Consider the following 19651-nt stretch of genomic DNA (forward strand, 5'->3'; position numbering starts at 1 on the left):
GCTGTAATGTGTAAGTCTGAATGCATCACTAACATGCAGGAGACTTCAGAAATAGAGTTTAGGTTGAGAGAAAAAACTAAAACAATTATCCATTAAGAGACAACCTGCAGACTTCTGTTTGAATGAACACCTCCATGCATATTTGCTGCATGTGTATCTTCTGTTTGCACCATGTCTGACTATAGCAGCCTTTATGCTGTGAGTCTGTGTGTGTCGATGTGTGTGCATGCGCGCACGTGTGTCTGTATGCACCCGTATATTGTATCCAGGTACACACTGCATTAGATACATCCGCATGTTTGTGTGTGAAACATCTCTGTGCTGCAATCTGGTGAAATGTCAGTGCCCCCTCCCTCCCCATCCCCCACAGGTTGCTTCAAAGAGGTCAGCCCTCTTCTTCTGTGACATTTACAGCCGTTGCCTTTTCATCCCTTTGTCCCCTCTCAGGATCCAAGTCTTGTCACCTATCCTGAACTACAATGATTCAAATCTAATGTTTTCTCCTGTACGGCCATATGGGAATGTACTTAGACAGCCTTGCAGGAGACCAGCTTGTAAGACAGGTAAACCACCTTGGGTACCCAGCCAAAATGAAAGCCCTTACCCATTCAATGCATGGACATCTGGTAAAAGCTCAGCATGGTGAGATTAAGTCTGCACTAGGGATCACGTATATACAATTGGGTATATAATTTATACTAAAAAGCTGCTAATAATTCTTATTATCCTATTCCCCATTCATCATTGATATACAATTTACATACAAACACTGCCTAGTTTGTATAGTAACATACAAATTCTCATGTCAAGTGTGTTTATTGTACAAATCCCAAAATCTGCACAAAAACAGGTTCATATGCACACACTGCTTCATAGATCTGGCCCAAAAATAAAGACTTCACATCGGAACACTAACAAAATCGTCCAAGAGTTCAACAACTGTCAGAGCTCCATGTTCCACTCCAATAGATGAGTGTCTCATTATTGTCTCTGCCATCTCTAGAAGCCTCATTAAGACTCATTCATTCCATGTCCTTATGTTGGATGGGGGCTTAGGAGCACTAGATGGGCTTTAGCCCAATTCCTCGCTTCCCTCATTTGAACAAGCCTCATGAGTGCATGGGCTGTTCACAAGGCTTTTCAAATTAGCAGAACACAATATTCAGTCAAGACCCAATCAGTTCACCAATGGGCTAGATCAGCTGGACCGCTTTAATCTATCCAATATCATACCAATTTAGGTACTGTCTCAACACAGATGAGCAATCAACATTTCCTCTGTGAATTTTTACTTTATTATCAAAGATAATCACTGATTGTTGATAATAACCAACACATCCTGTGACAGACCTACACAAGATTGATTGTTTTTTGGCAACAGGAATGACCAGCTTCACATCAACCACTAATTGTGAGTGCAGAATGCAACAGAAAAAATGGCAACTAATAAAAGCAGTGTGCAGAGCAGCAAATATGTAATTATGAATGCCATCACTATGCCTGTGTTAATGATTTGGATAAGAATGGCTTGCTATTGCATGGTAATTTCATACACAGTTAAGCATCGTGCCCCTCAGCCAATGAAAACACTCTCACCCTAACATTGAATATTGTGGCCATCATAGCAATCACAGTGCTGGACAATGAACATGGTCAAAGCCACGGTCAGCTGAAGAGATACACACCAGAAATGAGCCAAATGAATATTGTTTAATCTCTCTTGACTCACTTTGTGTTTGACTAATCTGCCCAGGTGAAATGGAACCAGGTTAACAGCACATATCTGCCCACATGGCACTCAACAGGCAAAAGCAGTTTGTAACAACTGATAATGTAATAGCTGTCAGATAATTAATAACTTGTCAAACTGTAATGAAAATGCCACTCTAAATGGGTCAAAAATGTTATACAACCTGTTAATGTAATAAATTCAGAGATAATGTAATAACATCATTATTACATTAACTGGACTACTTAAAGGACTGTAATGTAATAATATTGACTAATAATGTAACAACCTGAGTTACTACATATTCAATATTATTATATCAGTTTAAATTATGCCACACCCCTTATAAAGTGATAATCACTGGATATTGTAATAATATGATGTTATTACATTATGCCAATTTATTACACTAACATGTTTTACTACATTTTCAACCCATTTAGGGGGATATTCTATTACATTTTGATCTGAGTAAGGTTACTATAAATGTCAAGGTGACTTTGGTGATGGGTTTGTCAACAACTAGTTATTGTGCATCTGAGGCGGTGTGCCTGCTTTAAAATGGAAACCAAAATTATTAATGTCCAGTATCTCTCGGGTAAAACAAATAATGAAAAAAGGCCACACCAAACCAAAGATAATCCCTTCTAAGAAAGGTAGATGGATTTGTCTGTTGTTGTCCTTTGAGAAGCCAATGCTACAGAGACAAGATCTTGTTTTCTTGGGGATTTCAAGGTAACTTTTCAGAGGGGGATTGATTATGTCAGCCTGTCAGACACTGAGAGCTGAGCTTATTAAACTCAAGTGAGAGTTGGACGGAAGTTGACAGGGGGAACCAAGAAACCTATGAATTCTTCACCATTTGCATTTAACCCATATTTATAAACTAAAAGAAATTACATTGTATAGTGAATAAATTAGCTGCTTATGTTAAGTGTGATTCTATATGGGTCAAAATTGTATTATTATATTCAAAGATAAAGGGAACAAGCAGGTTTGGATCAGCATACGAAGCCTAGTAGGATGAGACATAGAGACTTGTACTATGTTCTTCAAATTAATTCATTCTTTTCTTCAAACGCAGGGTAGATGCCAATGAGAAGTCTGAGTATTTACAATGAAATATGAAATATATCACTGTATAAGCCATTTCCTGAATCGAACTGTCAAGGAACCTTGAGACCATATTTTTCTCTTTGCATTCTCTTTGATTGGTATGGCCTATGCATGAACCCGAAATCTTACAGTATTAAGATAGGTTTCCCCAACCCTCTGTTTCTGAAAGGATTCTTATTAACCAGAGCAGAATTTAACTTCAGCTAATCCCTGGAAAGCCTTCAAGGCCAAACCCTGAATCACTTACAATTTCTCATTTAAATTGCACCTGATGAATGAATCAAGGCATGATTCCAAGCATTATTATTTAAAAAAACCAAACTTGTCAAGGCGTTTAGAAGAGATAACAGTTTCCAGATTTGGAGTGTGGGCATGATGTTGGTGATTATAATCCTGTGAAAGATGAACTCTTACCAGATAGATGGATATATAGATAGATAAATGAATCAAGCAGAATGATGGACAAATCTTATTCCAGTCCTTCTCAAAAAAACAAAAGAAGAGCAAGATAGATGACCATGTCTGAAAGTATTTTTTTTTTCTTTCCTGGAATGTCAAAACTTTTCAATCGTTTGAAATTAAAAGATAAAGGTTTTTATTTATTTATTTATTTTCATCTGGCAGCTGGAGGGCAGTGACAAACAGATGATAGGAATGCCAGGAGCAGAGCGGAAAAGTGAGCAGAATTTTGATGAAGTGAGCCCATCTGCCTGCATTAATCTTTATTGACTTTAATTCTTTGGATAGGCATGATTCTGTGGCACGGTAGCTATCGTTCATGTTTATTTTCATATATCAATTAGAGGGTATAAAAAGCAGACCCTATGATTATCAATGTCATTCCCAAAGGGGAAATGAACTGTGGGAGCTTTAATACACTTATTAGTAGACTGCAGGTCATAAGGTTGGATGTGCACCAAATTAAACTTCTGCTATTGAGGACTTCATATATAGGATTCAGTTTGATGGGATGGAAATGACAGTTGCCTTTACAGAAACCAGCAACCACCCCAAGCATTTTTGGTTAAGGCCACTGAAGTGAATTTGCATACATTTGTGCTCTTTCTCACTCTTCCTGCCCCCTATCTTTCTTATTCTCTTTTTTTATTTCAACTGCCAATCATCTCATCTTTCACTCCTTTTCATCTCAATCTTTTCTCAACCCCCATCTTTCATGCCAACGCTGAATATTAATTTTTCATTCTATCCCCTTTTCCTCAAGTAATTCACAATATCTCTACCAGCTTCCTTCATCTTATTTTCCCCTGGTTGACTTTAAAACTTAAATCCAGGATTTATCTGAATTATTATTATTATCTTAATTTTGGGGCATTTTCACCATATGTTCTTCAGGAGTTAGGAGTTGAGTTTTGCTTAGAAATATACAATAAGGTTTTTGAAATTTTCATAATTTATCATAACTCAAAATCCAAGTCTGTAAGACTCATTTACAGCATTTACAAATATTACATTACAATATTACCTACCTACAGCCTTAAAATGCATGTAAAACTGTTTTGGCACTCTTTGTATCTTAAGTCCATGTAACAAGTGGCACTATATTTTAGGTGAGAGTGGAAAAATCCTTAAGTAAACAAAGCCAGAAGTGGCAACAGTGTTTTAACAGTGGAAACAATACAACATTTACAGCTTGGGCCTTTAAAAACTCTGTCCCTGCCTCATCTATTCCATCACCACAATCCAAAACATAGATGCCTGTGTTGCCATCTTGTGCACTCAAATAATCAGAACAAGGACATAACATCTATCTAATTTGCACACAATACCATCTTATGCACTAAATGCAGTAAATCATGGCCTCGAAATACTTTGCTTTCCCTCCAGCAGCCACATTATGAGTTCAGGACTAGACTTACAGCATCCTACAAAGTGTGACTAAGCTAATGACTACAAAAAATGATGAATGAAAACGTATGCGTACACACACGCACACACACACACATTGTTTGTTTGCACTTTGGGATGGCTGGCACTCTTATTTGGGACAATTTGACTTGTTTACCAAGATGGGATGATAGTGAAAAAGTGTACTTGATAGAACTAAATATTTCAGGAGTACGGAAGCATCATCATACTCTATCGTGGTGAGGAAGTAGATTTCAAATACTGAGAAACCTTTGGGATAATGTGCTATGCAATCTATTGGGAAACAAATAACAGAATAAACTTGGAACTGATTAAACTGAAAGTGAACAGAAACCGGCTGTGGTCAGGTGCTTCTCACATGTTTACTGAATATGGTTGATAGACTTACTTCTCTCCGCCTTGAAGCCCAGCAGGTCTGTTTGATCTTCCACACCACTGCAGCCACCAGGAGCAGCGACAGAAAGCAACTGAGGAAGAAAGAGGGAAATCATGATCAAGCAAGCAGACTTCTTTCATTAGAACAATACCCATTTTATTCCATTTATTTAGTAGGCAGTCTACCCTTAAGCATTTATTTTTTGCCTGCAACAACAGTCTACCCAAAAGGGAGTTCCATGATACTATATTGTATGGATCAGTATTTTTAGATCATGCACCAGCTGTAATTCTCTGATTTTGATCCTCCAACTCTCCAAAACCTATGCTGCCACACAAAAGCTACGGTAACTGTGATCAAAAGGAACACAGATGGAATGCTCCTCCATACTTTCAACTCCACAAAGTACACAGTGTATGTTTTGTAGTATAAATAGAAAGGAAACAGGAAAAAAAAGTGTAACAACATAAAATGAGCTGGATTCAAAGCCAGTTGTGATGCTGTAGCCATAGCCATGACAGTGTAAAATATTACTAAACCAAACTTTTTTAAGGTAGACTTGCGTTTATTACTAGACTGTAATTAAAAGTACTACAGTTGTGTGACCACATTCGCCACAAAGTGATATATTATTAGATATAGTCTTCTTCAAAACCTGCACATCATGCAGAAATAACTTACGCCCGATATTTCAAAGTCTGGCAAGGGATTGCCTTAGCCAAGCTTTTTATAGCTACAATATTTCAATGTTGCAAGCTGCATCACTTCTTGATATATCCAAAGAGCTAAAATATCATTAGCTGAAATGGGATGGACCTTTTCCGGACCACTGGTATTGAAATATTCCTTTGTTACAAGTTCCATTCAAACTTCAACTTCAAAAAGACAAAACATGGGAAATGATTTGAAGAGATAACACATTCACTTCTCAGTGGACTGAATATTCTAGCTGATTACTTCAATTAATAACCCAATAGTTAAATCATTCACCAAGGGAAATTCAGCATGATCCAAGAGCTCTCGGGATAAAAAATATGATTGATTGAGAGTTCCTACCTCATTATCCAAGTGACAGATGAGAATGTAATGAATATTACGTGCTAAAGAGACATTCGGCTGATTGTACTAGCTTGTCTGGTTAACGTTTTTTGGCAAACAAGCCCTTTGGTCAACTTACTATTGTGTGACAAGGAAAATGGTAGCTGTTTCATTGCTTTGTGTCTAGTATTTAGCATAAAATAGTACATAATGATGATCAGGCTGCTTAAGTGTTTGCATGAACCGTGGCGAAGAAAAATTCTTAAAATATGTGGTAGACAAAAGGTCAGACTTTTCACTTTTCATTCAACAAGGGAAGCTCTACAAAAATGTAAGTAAAATGTGGTTAGTGTCAACTGTATATCTAGTAGGTAACTCTCAACTCAATCAATTCAGGCTAAATCAATAACCAATGAATTGTCGTTTCCCTAGGTGCATTCTCAAATGACTGAACTGGAAGTGACTGACCGCATTCCTGATTTCCAGGAAGAAAGAAATTTATATCTGGATTTGAAAAGCATACTGTTAGATCACCAATGAGCCCCTGTCTTTAGGGGCCTAGTCCAATAACTAAACTCCACCTGAGGCACATGACTAGCTCCATTTGTTTTATATTCAAATTTGGCTTTCCTTGAGCGTGCTGCACCTGTTAGATCCAAGAAGGTGATAACACTTCAGAGATGCAGCTTCTCCAACACATCAACAGTTAAAGCAAAGAGGAGGCTACCTAGCAAAAAAGGAGGGGAGTGTTGAGTAATGGGAAACTGCATCTGAGAAGATATGAGCATATTGGTAAACATCTCCTTCTGTGGACTTAATTTTAGGGCGCACACAAGAAGATGGGAACCCTTTCATGCTTTTATAGGGACTTGCACCATCTTAGACACTTTTGAAGATAATGGGAAAGCGAATGGGGAGGAGGTTACGAGGGCTAGAATGAGATTATCATTGTGGCAGAAGTGACAAAAATCCCCAGACAGATGTTTGGCTTTCATCGTCTGTATTTTAGACGGTAAACAAGCTTAAATTCCCTTTGCTGCTCCATCTGCCTCTGCTGTTAATAAAAAAACAGTTGGGCAATTACAAAGGTTGTCACTCCCTACGGTAGTGAATGGCAAAAATAAAATTCTTTGCACACAAGACACACTACTTTCCTGCAAGGAGTTTTGGAAATGGCACAGGTTCATTTGTAGATTTAGGAATAGTAGATGTTAACATTCACTCTCCCAGCAGTGCAGATTCAGAATGTAAAAAAAACATACTCATGACATGCGGATCCTTATTATTGTACAGCACCGAGTAAAATGTCACTCAGAGCAGAGAACTGTTACAGTGCAGCTGGATATCAAGTCTGAGGCTACACACCAGATCAACACAATACCCGACAACTAATGTCACTTTGCTCTCTTGTTTCCTGGCTAGACTTTTAATTGTCCTGTCCTGTATTTATTGTTTTGTTTTCCCTGTGTTGTCCTGTCAAAGTTCTGTCTTTTGTCTTGCAATCAAAATAATAAAAACTCTGAGGCTGCAGTACTAACAAATCCAATGATAACCACTGAGCACAATTTCCCATCATCACTATAGCAGTGCCGCATTTCCACCGCAGACAAATGTTCCAAACAACGGAAATATGATATACTGTGTAAATGTGAATAAAAGAATGCCAATGAGAAATCTTTTTTTCCCTTGAGACTTGTTGGAACATTTTTGTTTCATTAGAACTTGGGCATGAGTGTCGATTCCTTCAAGTTTCCTATGTAGGAAAGGCGATTGTGCCTAAGAATTGGTCTAAAAGTAATACTGACCAGTCAAAAGACACATTTTGGCGCATCAGAGCACAATTAAGACCAAGGATGACAAATCATCCATTGTGAGGCATGGACACACTACCTCAGACCTTTCCTTTTTTTAAATCAAACAAATCAGATGCTTAAGAGAGAGATAAGCAAGAGAGGGGGGAGTATCAACAACATATCACTGAGGGGAAAAATGTAAATGGATGACTTGAAAATGTTACATTCCCAGGGCAGGAATGAAGAGCTTTCTTTGCAATGTTTTCTGTGAGAAGTTGCATGTAACTGCTCTGTGCAGGTCATGAATGATATTGTATACATTCCCTGGAAATATGTTTTATGAGCTTCAAGTTTTTATGACAATTGCAGTGGTATAGAATGAGTCGAATGCTGCTGTTCCTGATCTATAGAGGCTCTGAATTTCTGTCTCTAGCTTCAATCATTTTACAAGTTCTAAATAGGACATATGACACACTGCTACTTCGGTTGATGTCAGTGCCTGATGCCAACTGACATCTGGTGTGTGTACTCACTGAATATTCTCTCTATATATACTGTGATGGCTTTGCTGGTGATACTCTGGGTTAGGGTTATAGTCATTGAGAAAGATGTCTGTATGGTATTTCTGCACTATGCACTTTATATTTAGAGCATCTGCAATGAAAAACAAAAATAAATATGACTCTTTCCTAATATTCAGCAGTGTGAGGTTTTTTCGGTACTTGCTAATTTTACCTTAATTTTAAGTTTCCTATGATTTTTTTTTAATTCTTTTTTTCCTTTATTCATTCTTTTTTGCATTATCTATCTCCTACCAATGCCTGCCTGTCATCTTTCAAAACCTTGAACAGATGCAAGTTGGAAGATTTTCACCTTGGAAAAAATCCTTGGCTGCAGAACCTTCAGTCAGTCTGATTCAAAAACTCATCAAATATAAATTTTGCTGATAGTGTGTAACACTGCCTCGAGTGTATAGGCTGCATTATGTGTACATTTTGAATAGTAAATAAATCGTATACCAAACTTAAAAGATTTTTAAACTAGTCGTGGTCTGGGAAAAAGACTTGACATTCTGGTCTTAGTCTCGAATGCCTTTGGCCTTTGTCTTGACTTGGTCCTTTCTTGATCTTGTATTGGACTCAACTCTGTTTTCCGGTGATCTTTATTACAAGCTCCTTTCTCCAACCTCAAGGCTATAGTATCACAGAAAAAAATAAATCAATAAAATGTAGGCCTGCTCTGGTTTCTAGCGTCAGCATGCCTTAAACTTTGATCTGAGTAGCTTTGTGAATATCTTCCTTAAGAGAACTATAAATAAGAAAAGAAACAAGTATTTGCCTTTTTAGGACCAATATAAAAAGTGAATTGTGAATTTGTCAGTTATGATGACAAAAGGAACATGTTGGGTTAGATGTACAAGCACAAAATCTAAAGATACATTAGTGTAAATATGTTTTATTCGAAAGTTACTATGTGATTATACTAGATAAATGTGTAATAAAGCTGTTGTAATGCTGAGTTCAGTTTTGAATGTGTCATTAAATCTGCCCCGAGTCTTTTATGAATTGCTAGATGTTCTCCTGAATCGTTTGGTAGACACAGTCTAACAAAGTCATCTGGAATTAAGTTTATATGCATGTTTCCTAAAAAGACTAATGCTTGCACATGTATGCACACACACTGACACCACATGTCCACGTGTGCATACGCTCCTACACTCACGCACACTCCCACATAGACACACACACACACACACACACGCACACAGACGACAGGAGTGAACTTGAGTTGGATTTTGTTAATTAGTATCAATTAGATAGATAAACCTGGGTTTCCACTGCAAGCATTTAAGTCAAGTCACTTAAAGAAAAGCCTCTCCACCCCCCTCCGGCACTAAAAGGCTCCCTGCCAGAAAATGCTACATTAACGATGTTTACTATCTACATTAAAACCCACTTAGCTATGGGGTGTTTACAACACAAGCACAAAGTTCCACCCCAGCTGTGTTCCCCAAGGAGTTGAGATAGAGCCAGCGAATGGGCAACAAATGCAGAGAAACCACTTTAAATGCCTGAACGCTTCAAGCAGCAGGACTGCTTAATAGGTATGTTATAGATGCACGACCCATGTACCTTGACAGCTGTATTTGATATGCACAGCATCAAATCAGAGTTTCTTTAGCACTTAATCAGAATATGGCAAACAAGCAGCTTCTAACTGGATTAAGAATGGAGTATTATTGTGCAGTAAATATAGTCAATGAAGTGACCAAAATGCAGGGATATATAGTCAACAAAGTGACAAAAATGCAGGTATATATAGTTAATGAAGTGACCAAAATGCAGGTAAATATAGTCAACGAAGTGACAAAAATGCATGGTAGATGAGGAAAGAATTGGGTGTATGACAGGCTAGCAGTAAAACAACACAGGCAGATATCTGTGTATGGAGTAGAGAAAGGAAGAATAGGGGAAAATAGAACTTGTTTCCAGTCATAGTGTCGTTTTATTCACTCCCTATCTATCATGCAAGGAGGAGTAGAAACCCTGTGGGGTGATTTGACATTTTGTCATCAGGCTGATTACGTTTCCTGCAGTCTCATCCCCCCCACCCTCCACTCCCAACACACACGCACTACTGCTTGTGACAGCATCAGGGCCTTCCACTTCTTTGTTGACTTCATAGGTCAGTGAGAGCTGGAGCACAAGAAAACACACAATGACTCTAAAGAGGAAAACAATTAGTGTAAACTGCGCAGTGGAAAAAAATAAATAAAAATACAACCCAAATCATGCAAATGGAATTAGACACAGAAAATTAGGCGAGTAAATAGGGAACAAAATGACACAAAGGAAGCTGGTTAAATCTGTTATGGAAAACACTCATTTTAATCCCATTGGTTTTAGAAAGCACAAGCCACTGTGACAATTGAGCAAATGGATTTTAGAGATTGAGCGTAATGGTTTAGTTAAAACGAGTTGATGTTTTTCAAACCCTGCTCAAACGTCATTCCCCAGCGGAAGGAGTTAGTGTTTAGTTTAATAACCTATAAATTCAGCTCAGTAAATACATATTTCCTGCTGTTTTGTTAAAAACAGAAAGTGTATATAACTGGCTACAAAAAACGGAATGCTTGAGCCTGAAACGGGTTGTGGATGGACTTAATTTGCCATGACATGAAAGAAAGCAATGTGATTCTAGTACGCAAAAATATATATAGGAGCTAGAAGGTGGCTGTTATATGTAGCCTATTGGGTATGTGCATGTGAAGTAGTGTAGTATATATGAGGAGATAGAACATAACAGAACAAAACTTAAATCGCTCCGAGGGGAATGAGTCTTGCATGTAAAGAGACCCAGCAGTGCATAAAGACATAGGACATACAACGCTCATTAGACAAAAGCCCTATTCATTGCATAAATTATGCAACAGTTAAGCAATTACTACACTCGCTACACCACTGACAGGACATGTTGACATTCCAAAAATACAGCAATCAAATGTACAGTCCGGAAACATGACATTACCCTTTACAGCAAAACTGGAAAAGCAAAAGTCGACCAAAATCCGGTTTTCCATATGTTTGTGTATATGAATTTAAAGTACAAAAAAATGAAAAGGCATTTTGAGAAATACAGTGTTGTTGAGAGTCTTTTTGTCTTAAATTAAATGATCTGAGAAATGATATTCTATTCAGTATAAGGAGAGAAGAGGAGGTAGAGATTTAGAAACTAGATAGTTGTGTTGTCATAACAAATAATTTCTAAAAGATTACAATATGTGAGATCCCAGTTATTTTTATAATTATTCATTTTATAATTATTCTGCAATCAAAAGACACTTGATTAGAGACTTGACTGATTGCACAAATTAATCAATATCTGTAAATGTTGAAATAGTAAAATTAATCGGCTGTGAAGTGCAGTACTTCTAAAGTGCCTCTTGTTGTATGTCCTCAATGTAAGACCTCCAGTAAATTTTGCTTCTAGGTACTATTTGATTCTTATTTTGCAGATTTTGTTGAATGAAACTTTTTATTATTTGCTTTGATACCACCAAAAAACAATGATGAATGGTTTCATCCTCAATAAAATATAAGTAACATCTCCCAAGCTGTATATACTCCACCTGGGACTGTTAAACACATTCTCTTAGCTGCAACAAAAACAGTGCTACAAGAGCACTTTGGTGTTAACAGGTAGAGTCATAGTGTTAAAGTCAAAGTGTGTTGATTGTAAAAACCTCATGCATACCCGAGCACCGAAACGCTAGCACACTTGTTATTTTTAAAGGGCCAGAAACTGTACTGTCCCTAGTTGTGTCCTGTGCCTGTGTTGTGGTCACCTTAGGTAAAATATTTCCCTGTGCAAATGATGTGAGTAGCTGTCAGTCGCATTTAAAGTAAAAACCTTCTCCTTCTCTCCTTTCCTTCCAAGAATTCCAGAATCGGGCTATTCAACTGTAATTTGATCTGATGGAGGCAGGTAATAAGTGACTGTGTGACAGCTTTTCGGGAAAGCTTATTGTGGACTGCAAGTGATGGGCATTTGCCTTGGGCTAGGCCTGTCTTTCTCTCTCATCCTGACAGGTACATAGATAATTTGTTAGCCCATGGGCTACTTTGGACAACACACCTTTAACTAAAATGCACATACACACACACACACAACCACACACACACACACACAGCTATGTGCACAATGGCTTCTGGGCCTCTAGATTACATTAACTGCACAGACAAATTTGAACACCAACACACATGCATGCACTCACATGTCCCCTGGCCTTTGTCACTGCCTATCAGTGTTAGCTATGAAAATTATTGTTCCCACCAGTGACACTGATCTAATCATTAACACCAACCCTGAGACAAGTGGAAAAAATGAACCATTAGCATTTTTTTCATGTGTGTCTATTCAATATCTAACCATTCAATTCAGCTTTTCCTGGCTAAAGCTCTTTTAGCTCAGTTTTATATCGGCAAAAATACAACATCATTCATTTTAACCTGCCCACTGTGCCAAGGCTTGCAGTAAAGGCAGCTGAAAAAAATGCTACCAGCAATCACCATCATATATTTAAGTGGTACCATTTGTTATGGATGAGAATGGCTAAGTACAGTAGCACAGCAGACATAACTACAGTAACCAAAGCTTTGTGAGGGAACCCCTTGGAAAAGAGGCTAAAGTTAATGTTAATGGTGATCAACGTAATTTCCTGTCTTTTGAGGCTTTTCAAAAATGCTAACATCTATCTTAAAGGTTTTGTTATTATTATACTCAAGTGCTGATAACTCATGCAGGCTTCGCTGTGCTTTTCGAGACAATTCAATTGACTCTTTCTGGGCTTTAAACATTTCAATGGGCTTCAGTAAATTGAGGAAAGATTTGGGGGCCCAGCTCTCTGGATGACTGATCGCAGAGAGCCGTCATATCTCGAATGCTTAAGCCATCTCTCTTGATGACACAGAGCAATGAGCACCTATTTAAATGACCAGTGGCGGTTCATTTACAAATAAAGGAGGAAAGCACTGCCTTGAAGACACAAAAAGCAATTACATATACTCTGTGGAAGAGATGGAAGGTGGTGGGGTTTAGCTGGGTCAAATTATGAATAAGAATGAGCTCCTTGACTGCTGAACACTTGCAATGGCACAAGCAAACGTTCAGTGCAAAACTGAAAAAGATTTAATTAACATGTACATTTGAGTTATACATATATTTTACTCACTCACCTGAAAAATGTCACAAAGAACTGGACAAGGTCCATTATACTGTTGTGCTGAGAGAAGGCAATCTGTGAGAAAAAGGAGAAAATAAGGAGAAAGAGAAACCTTAGGACCAGAAAAATTCCAGGACATTAATATTATAAGCTAATATGTACCTACATTTTACAACCAGCCTAATACCAACATTGGCACACATCAAAATACTTCTAAATCTGCGCATCAGAGCTTTCTGTCACCCCAAATTTTCTTAGAAACCTGACATTTGCTATGAAAAATCTCCTTTCTGCAAATATTGACAATAATTTCACACCCCAATTTTTCATTTTTTTTAATTTACCACTGTGCTTAAACAGACATGAATATATATATTTTTTCGTTTTAGATGGATACAAAGTTGTCAGATGATGAATAGCACCCTTTTAGAAATATTCACAGGACTGCAGCTCTGACAGGTTTAATATTAAGAAAGAAACAGGCAAACCACAAAAATGGTAAAACAGCCCCAATGTAAATGAAACCAAACCTAAAGTGACAACCAAACCAACATGCTCTGAATGACTTCATGGCATGTAGCTGTGCAGTCTATATTTGCCTGTGCATCTGTGTGCATATGACAGAGTGACGATGGAGTTTGTCACAGTATATCCATCTCCTGTGTGTGTGTGTGTGTATGTGTGAGATACAAGGAGACTGGGAAATGGCACTCAGCTTAACCCCGGTGCACTTTCACTCTATTCTGACTGAGCTCCCAGTTGATCTGCGACACTGTGAAGGGGTTAACGTGGCATGGCGCTGACAGGTCAACTTCGCATTAAGAGCAGACTGGACCAGCTAAAGGTCATTTCCAAGAATCTCTAGAGAAGCTGCTATATAAGATTCTGCCTGTGAAAAACAAGCTCACTGTTTGGATGCAGAGAAATGTGACAGAGACAGGGCAGAAAGTGCCTTTTTGTGTCTATCAATTAGAAGACAGACTAATATCATGGCATTCATTTGAGCAAATTAAGCAAATGGTGTGAAGCAACTGTAGTGCATCACAAATGTGGTAGAACATCCAAAACGTGAGTGAGTCACATGCATAATAATGCATTTAATGACATTTCCAGTTAATGTTGGATTATCATCTGAAATACCCCAAAAATGTACCACATTATATAACTGAATCCACAAAAACTGAAAATTAGAAGTAAATCAATCTATGGATAGACTTCGAGGATTTGAGATGACTCAAATATGTCCAACCTATTGATCAGCACAGATTTATTAAAATTAAATAATTGTAAATAAATTGTAAATAAATGTCATTTCTTACAATTCCAGTAGGAATCGTTTTTTAAAAGCTCAATAGAAAATAAAAAAACAAAAAACAAAAAATGTTTGAAATGCAGATGACATCATTAGGCACTCTGGGACCGTTGATAAACAAGTTATCCAGGACAAGCTATTTGCTGTTGTGGTGAATAATATGATGGCTGATAATGGCCAACGGATAATGGGTCAGAAATATGATTTATCTTCATTAAAATAGGGATTACGCACAATCCTGACAGCTAAATCATATTTGATAGGCCACATCATAGTGCCGCGTCGTTATCTAAATGCGTGGGGCGCTCTGCCCTCAAAACATCAACATTGGCAAACGTACACAAACACAATGTCTCCGGCAAGCACAGCAGTCTACAGCTCCTGGTCGATGGCAGGTAGTGTGGCATTCAAACACATAAATCGTTGAAACAGGACAGAGGCACCGTTTTCCAAATGCAAGTCATTACAGACAAAGAAGCAAGGTGTTGATGAAAAGAGTTGTTTTTGGGAACCTTGTCTATAATCAACAAGTTACAGGTTTTGACAAAGGAACATTTTTAGAAGGCTGGAAGTTTGCTGTGACCAGGTGACAAATATGTGCATGGTTAAGGTTATGTGTGTGATAACTCTCATTGGTAGCAGCAGGAGAGTTTCTTCACTGGACTGCTCTTCCTTATTGGCAACTTCATTGTCCTCACAAACTTTTGCCAAACATGCTCTTCCCCCTTGACTTTCTCAACCTTTTTAAGTACAAGATGAGAAGCACTGATCTGAGATGAGATGCTCAGCGACATTGCTAACATGATTCAAAAGCACACACGACATTGCTGCCTTTTTAATAACTGGGCCAATTCTATTTAGCGCTAGCACTCGTGTTTTCAAAGTAATACTGGGTCAAAGCAATAGGTTTGGGGTTAATTCCATTTCAATTCATCAACCTCAGCAGATCAATGGAATCAGTTGAGAAAGTTCTTTCTAGTCTGCTACGAGGCGGTGTCAATTAAAAAAAATGGGCTTTCATTCTATTGAGCAGTCCTCTAAACAACAATTTCATCTCACCACACAGAGAGAGATGACACACAATGGTGTCACAGAAAAATCTTTGCTGAACATGAGGCGTTTCATTGTGAGACTACACTACAGAGCTGCTGAGCGCCGTTTGCAAAAACAGCATATCGATATTCAGCTTAGTTCTGCTTCCATTTGCCCCAACAAAATGCCCTTACCGCCTCTATCCACTTTACAATGTTCTCTTTATGGATCCGGGCCTTAAACATGAGGCTGCGTGCGCACATGTGCAGTCTCAAATTCTGCTTTATCTCATCCAGATCTACGCTCTCACTCCTCACATCATAAACGCAAGCATGGCAAGAGAGACCTTATCCTGTTACAGAAGCTATTGGATATAACAGCTCAGGCTAGTCCGCAGTAAATATGTGTCTGTTGGCTAGGAAATCTAATAGAAAACTATTACTGGGCCACCTCCACAGATGGACTGACCCCAAAGATATTACTTTGGCATGGTACACTCATCTACCATGTGAATGGGGAGGGGGGAAAACAAATATAAAAATCAATACTTGGGAGCGGGCTAGTTCGCTAAAAAGATATTGTACTCCATCACCAGATAATGATAATTATAACTTTTATATTGATCACACTCTTCAGTAAAAGCAAATTAAATTTTTGATAGAAGGAAAGGATTTTTTTTAGGGAGAGTGGGCACTGCTGCTAGGGAAACACTGACTCTAGTCATTAATTAATCAATAATAAATCCATATGAATAACATCAACTGGATTCTGGCACTGATCTGATAGTATTTTTCCTATTGCAAAGCTAAAGAGCTACGGTTTATGGTGTAAAATCATTTTCTAACACCGTCTGCGAGGCATTTGCCAAAAATCTTTACTTTAAAATGGATTTGAAATAAAGTGGCGTTTACAGAGTTGTAGCTGGTTAGTTATCAGTCTGCTTGTCTAGATGTGTGAGTTTGGGCAGAGACCAGATCTGTGCATCAATATCACAGCTCAAACAGCGCTGCCTTTCTGAAGGCCTCTGCATCCCAAAGAAAGAGTAATGTCCTGTGCTTTTCCCCCCCAACTTCAATGTTTTCCCCACTATCAAATCACTGCACATCACTCTTAAACTGTCACTTTATAGCAGTCATGTTTGCTGTGTGGCAGAGATGGGGATATATCACTCCTTAGGCCCATTTCACTTTTATGGCTCGTAAGACTAAACCATGAATATTTTTGTCAAGTGTTTCGACGTTTTAGCGCAAATCCAAATAACTAATAGCAATTGCTGCATTTTTAAGGATCATTAAGCATTTTCCACGGTGATGTATGTGTGCCCCGTCCACCACATTATGGCGTCAATCTCCTCCATTCAGAAGGAGGGGTAGGAAAGGTTAAATGGTGCTTTGCTTTTGCCCGCTGAAAAACAGCTGTGCACCTATGCACGTTAACCATCGCTCATTAAACCTGTAATTATAATAAAGTGCACTTTAAATCACCCTGAGCAACAATGGAACTCTGCGTCTTCAAAGAGGGCTGATCCTGCTCTGTCTATAGAGCACCTCACGCTGGAAAATGGGAGGTTGTTAGATGTTAACACACACATTTTCCAATCAGCCATTTAAAAAACAAGCACAACACAATACAGAACAAAGCAAAGGCGAGGTGATTCTGTCATTTGCCTTACATGTGTAAGTCGTAGGTGACAAGAAGTCCTTACCTGGATTTTGATGGGCCATGAGAAGTTGCTGACATAGACGTAAAAAGTAATGTTGGGGTTGCTTCTGAAGGTGAACTTCTCACAGGAGAAACTGTCTCTGTATTCCTTGATGTTGGTTTTGGACACGATGGGCACCTCCTCTCCAGAGATGGTTCCAGCTGTTGGGGGGAAACCGTTCACATTCAACACGTTGCCATTTGGTGCTCAGAGCACTCACCTACAGTAGATAGACAGATGGAACTGGATCTAGGAGAAAATATGAATCCATTCGAATTAATGGGTTTATCAAGCCATTTGGGACAGCAGGAAGGTGCAAAGCTGTCATAAACAATTATCTGATTAGGTCTTTAGTGCATCAAAATTCTTTTGTGTTGACCTTTAAATTGTGGCGCTTTTCTTGTACAATTACACATGCCTGCCATATTTTGTTTAATATTAAATATAAAATAGGATCGGGAGAAAAGAACAGCTGTAAAGAGGGACTAAAGTGCTGCTATCCATTTAATGACTGGGTCATGTTCGTGTATTAACCATTTCAATCCATATCACCATCTTGATCACCATGATCAGCTAATGTGTTCAGTACATTTGTGACTCCCCAAAGACCTAAAATTCTGCAATATCAGCACTTGGTCATATAACATGCAGTGTGCATCGGTCTGCATTGATCAACTGTTATTTAGTAGTAGTATTCGTCTTGTGTCTACTTATGTTCACTACTCTTTCCAAATGTTATTAGGCAGCTGGGACCGTGGGCCAGACAGCCTACTGTTTTTGTACATGCTCCTTATATCTTTCTTTCTTTTGACAAAAACTGCCTTCCCATGAACAAAAATTCACAAAACTGTCGAGAGTAATCCAGTCCAGTCCGAAACACATATTGTTACATGGGGCCAATCTTCATGATGGTGGTGCTATAGCGACTGTTCAAAGTTTAAAACTTCAAACATTCATTAAAAATCACTGATCTCCACAACATCTTACATCCAACTAGATTATCAATATGACCATCATCCAGGTTATCTGTGATACAAATGTTAGAATGTTTGATGAAACTATATAGAACATATATGCAAATGAGTAAGCAGAGAATTATGTTGCAGACTGCCATGTTTAAAAAATAACTTCAGTCTATTTTTAAATCTTTTCATTGCCTCCAGCTTCCACAGTAATGGTGGCAAAACATTTTCTTGGACATGAAGTCCACCAGGGACCCTCAAAATGCTCCAGCTTTTTAAACCCGGCACTCATGAAGGCATATTGTGAAAAACATGTGGAATCATTCCCTAGCTGGCTCAATAAATGTGTGACCTGCCTATGATGAGAAAGACTGTGAGATTGAGACCTGGGTAGTGCAACAATAATGTGACACTAATACATGTATGCTGGCTGGTTTATGTAAAAGGTTAAAAAGGCATTATTTAGGCACAACAGATTTCATTTGATCCTCCTTTTTTTCCCCTCATAATTAAATGGCTAAGCTGTTCCTGGCCGCCATATTGCTGCTAGCAGCTATAATTTCACTTTGGCTCTGTGTGCCTATCCACCAGGGCCCAAAATTGCTGCTAATCTCAAATGAAGCCTTGGCTGATGCTATATTTTCATTATTATTTAATCCTCATTTAGGTAAATATTTCAATATTTGATTAAATTTGATAGCAAGATTTAATGTCAAGCTAAATCTTTAGAAAGCTGAGAAAGTTGAGAACATAAGCAATATATTCTGTAAGAGTGGATGCACAGCAACGCACTTGCCAAGAGGAATACAGAAGAAATATAAATGTTATGCATGTTTCTTAAAATTCAATACGGCCAAGGCTGAAGTATCAATTTTTAGAGAGAATGTTATTTAAATGTCTCTTAATATCCATAAAGAAAAAAGATAAAATTTAAAGCAATTCCAAAACTCTTGAAAAAGTCTATTGTCCATCTATCTAAATG

General features: G+C 38.1%; 1 protein-coding gene across 1 annotated transcript in view; it reads right to left on the reverse strand.

Moving 5' to 3' along the window:
* The window catches only part of atrnl1b (attractin-like 1b), a 92913-nt gene that overhangs the window by 27056 nt on the left and 46206 nt on the right, over positions 1-19651 (reverse strand). Inside the window, 3 exon segments of the mRNA XM_071527843.1 lie at positions 5121-5199; positions 13675-13736; positions 17711-17868. Coding sequence (XP_071383944.1) covers positions 5121-5199; positions 13675-13736; positions 17711-17868 — 299 coding nt within the window.

This window comes from Centroberyx affinis, unplaced genomic scaffold (genome assembly GCF_046629955.1).
Source record: "Centroberyx affinis isolate AG114_WGS23_722 - 3 ecotype Tasmania unplaced genomic scaffold, CSIRO-AGI_Caff_v1 ptg001581l_1, whole genome shotgun sequence".
NCBI classification, from domain to species: domain Eukaryota; kingdom Metazoa; phylum Chordata; class Actinopteri; order Beryciformes; family Berycidae; genus Centroberyx; species Centroberyx affinis.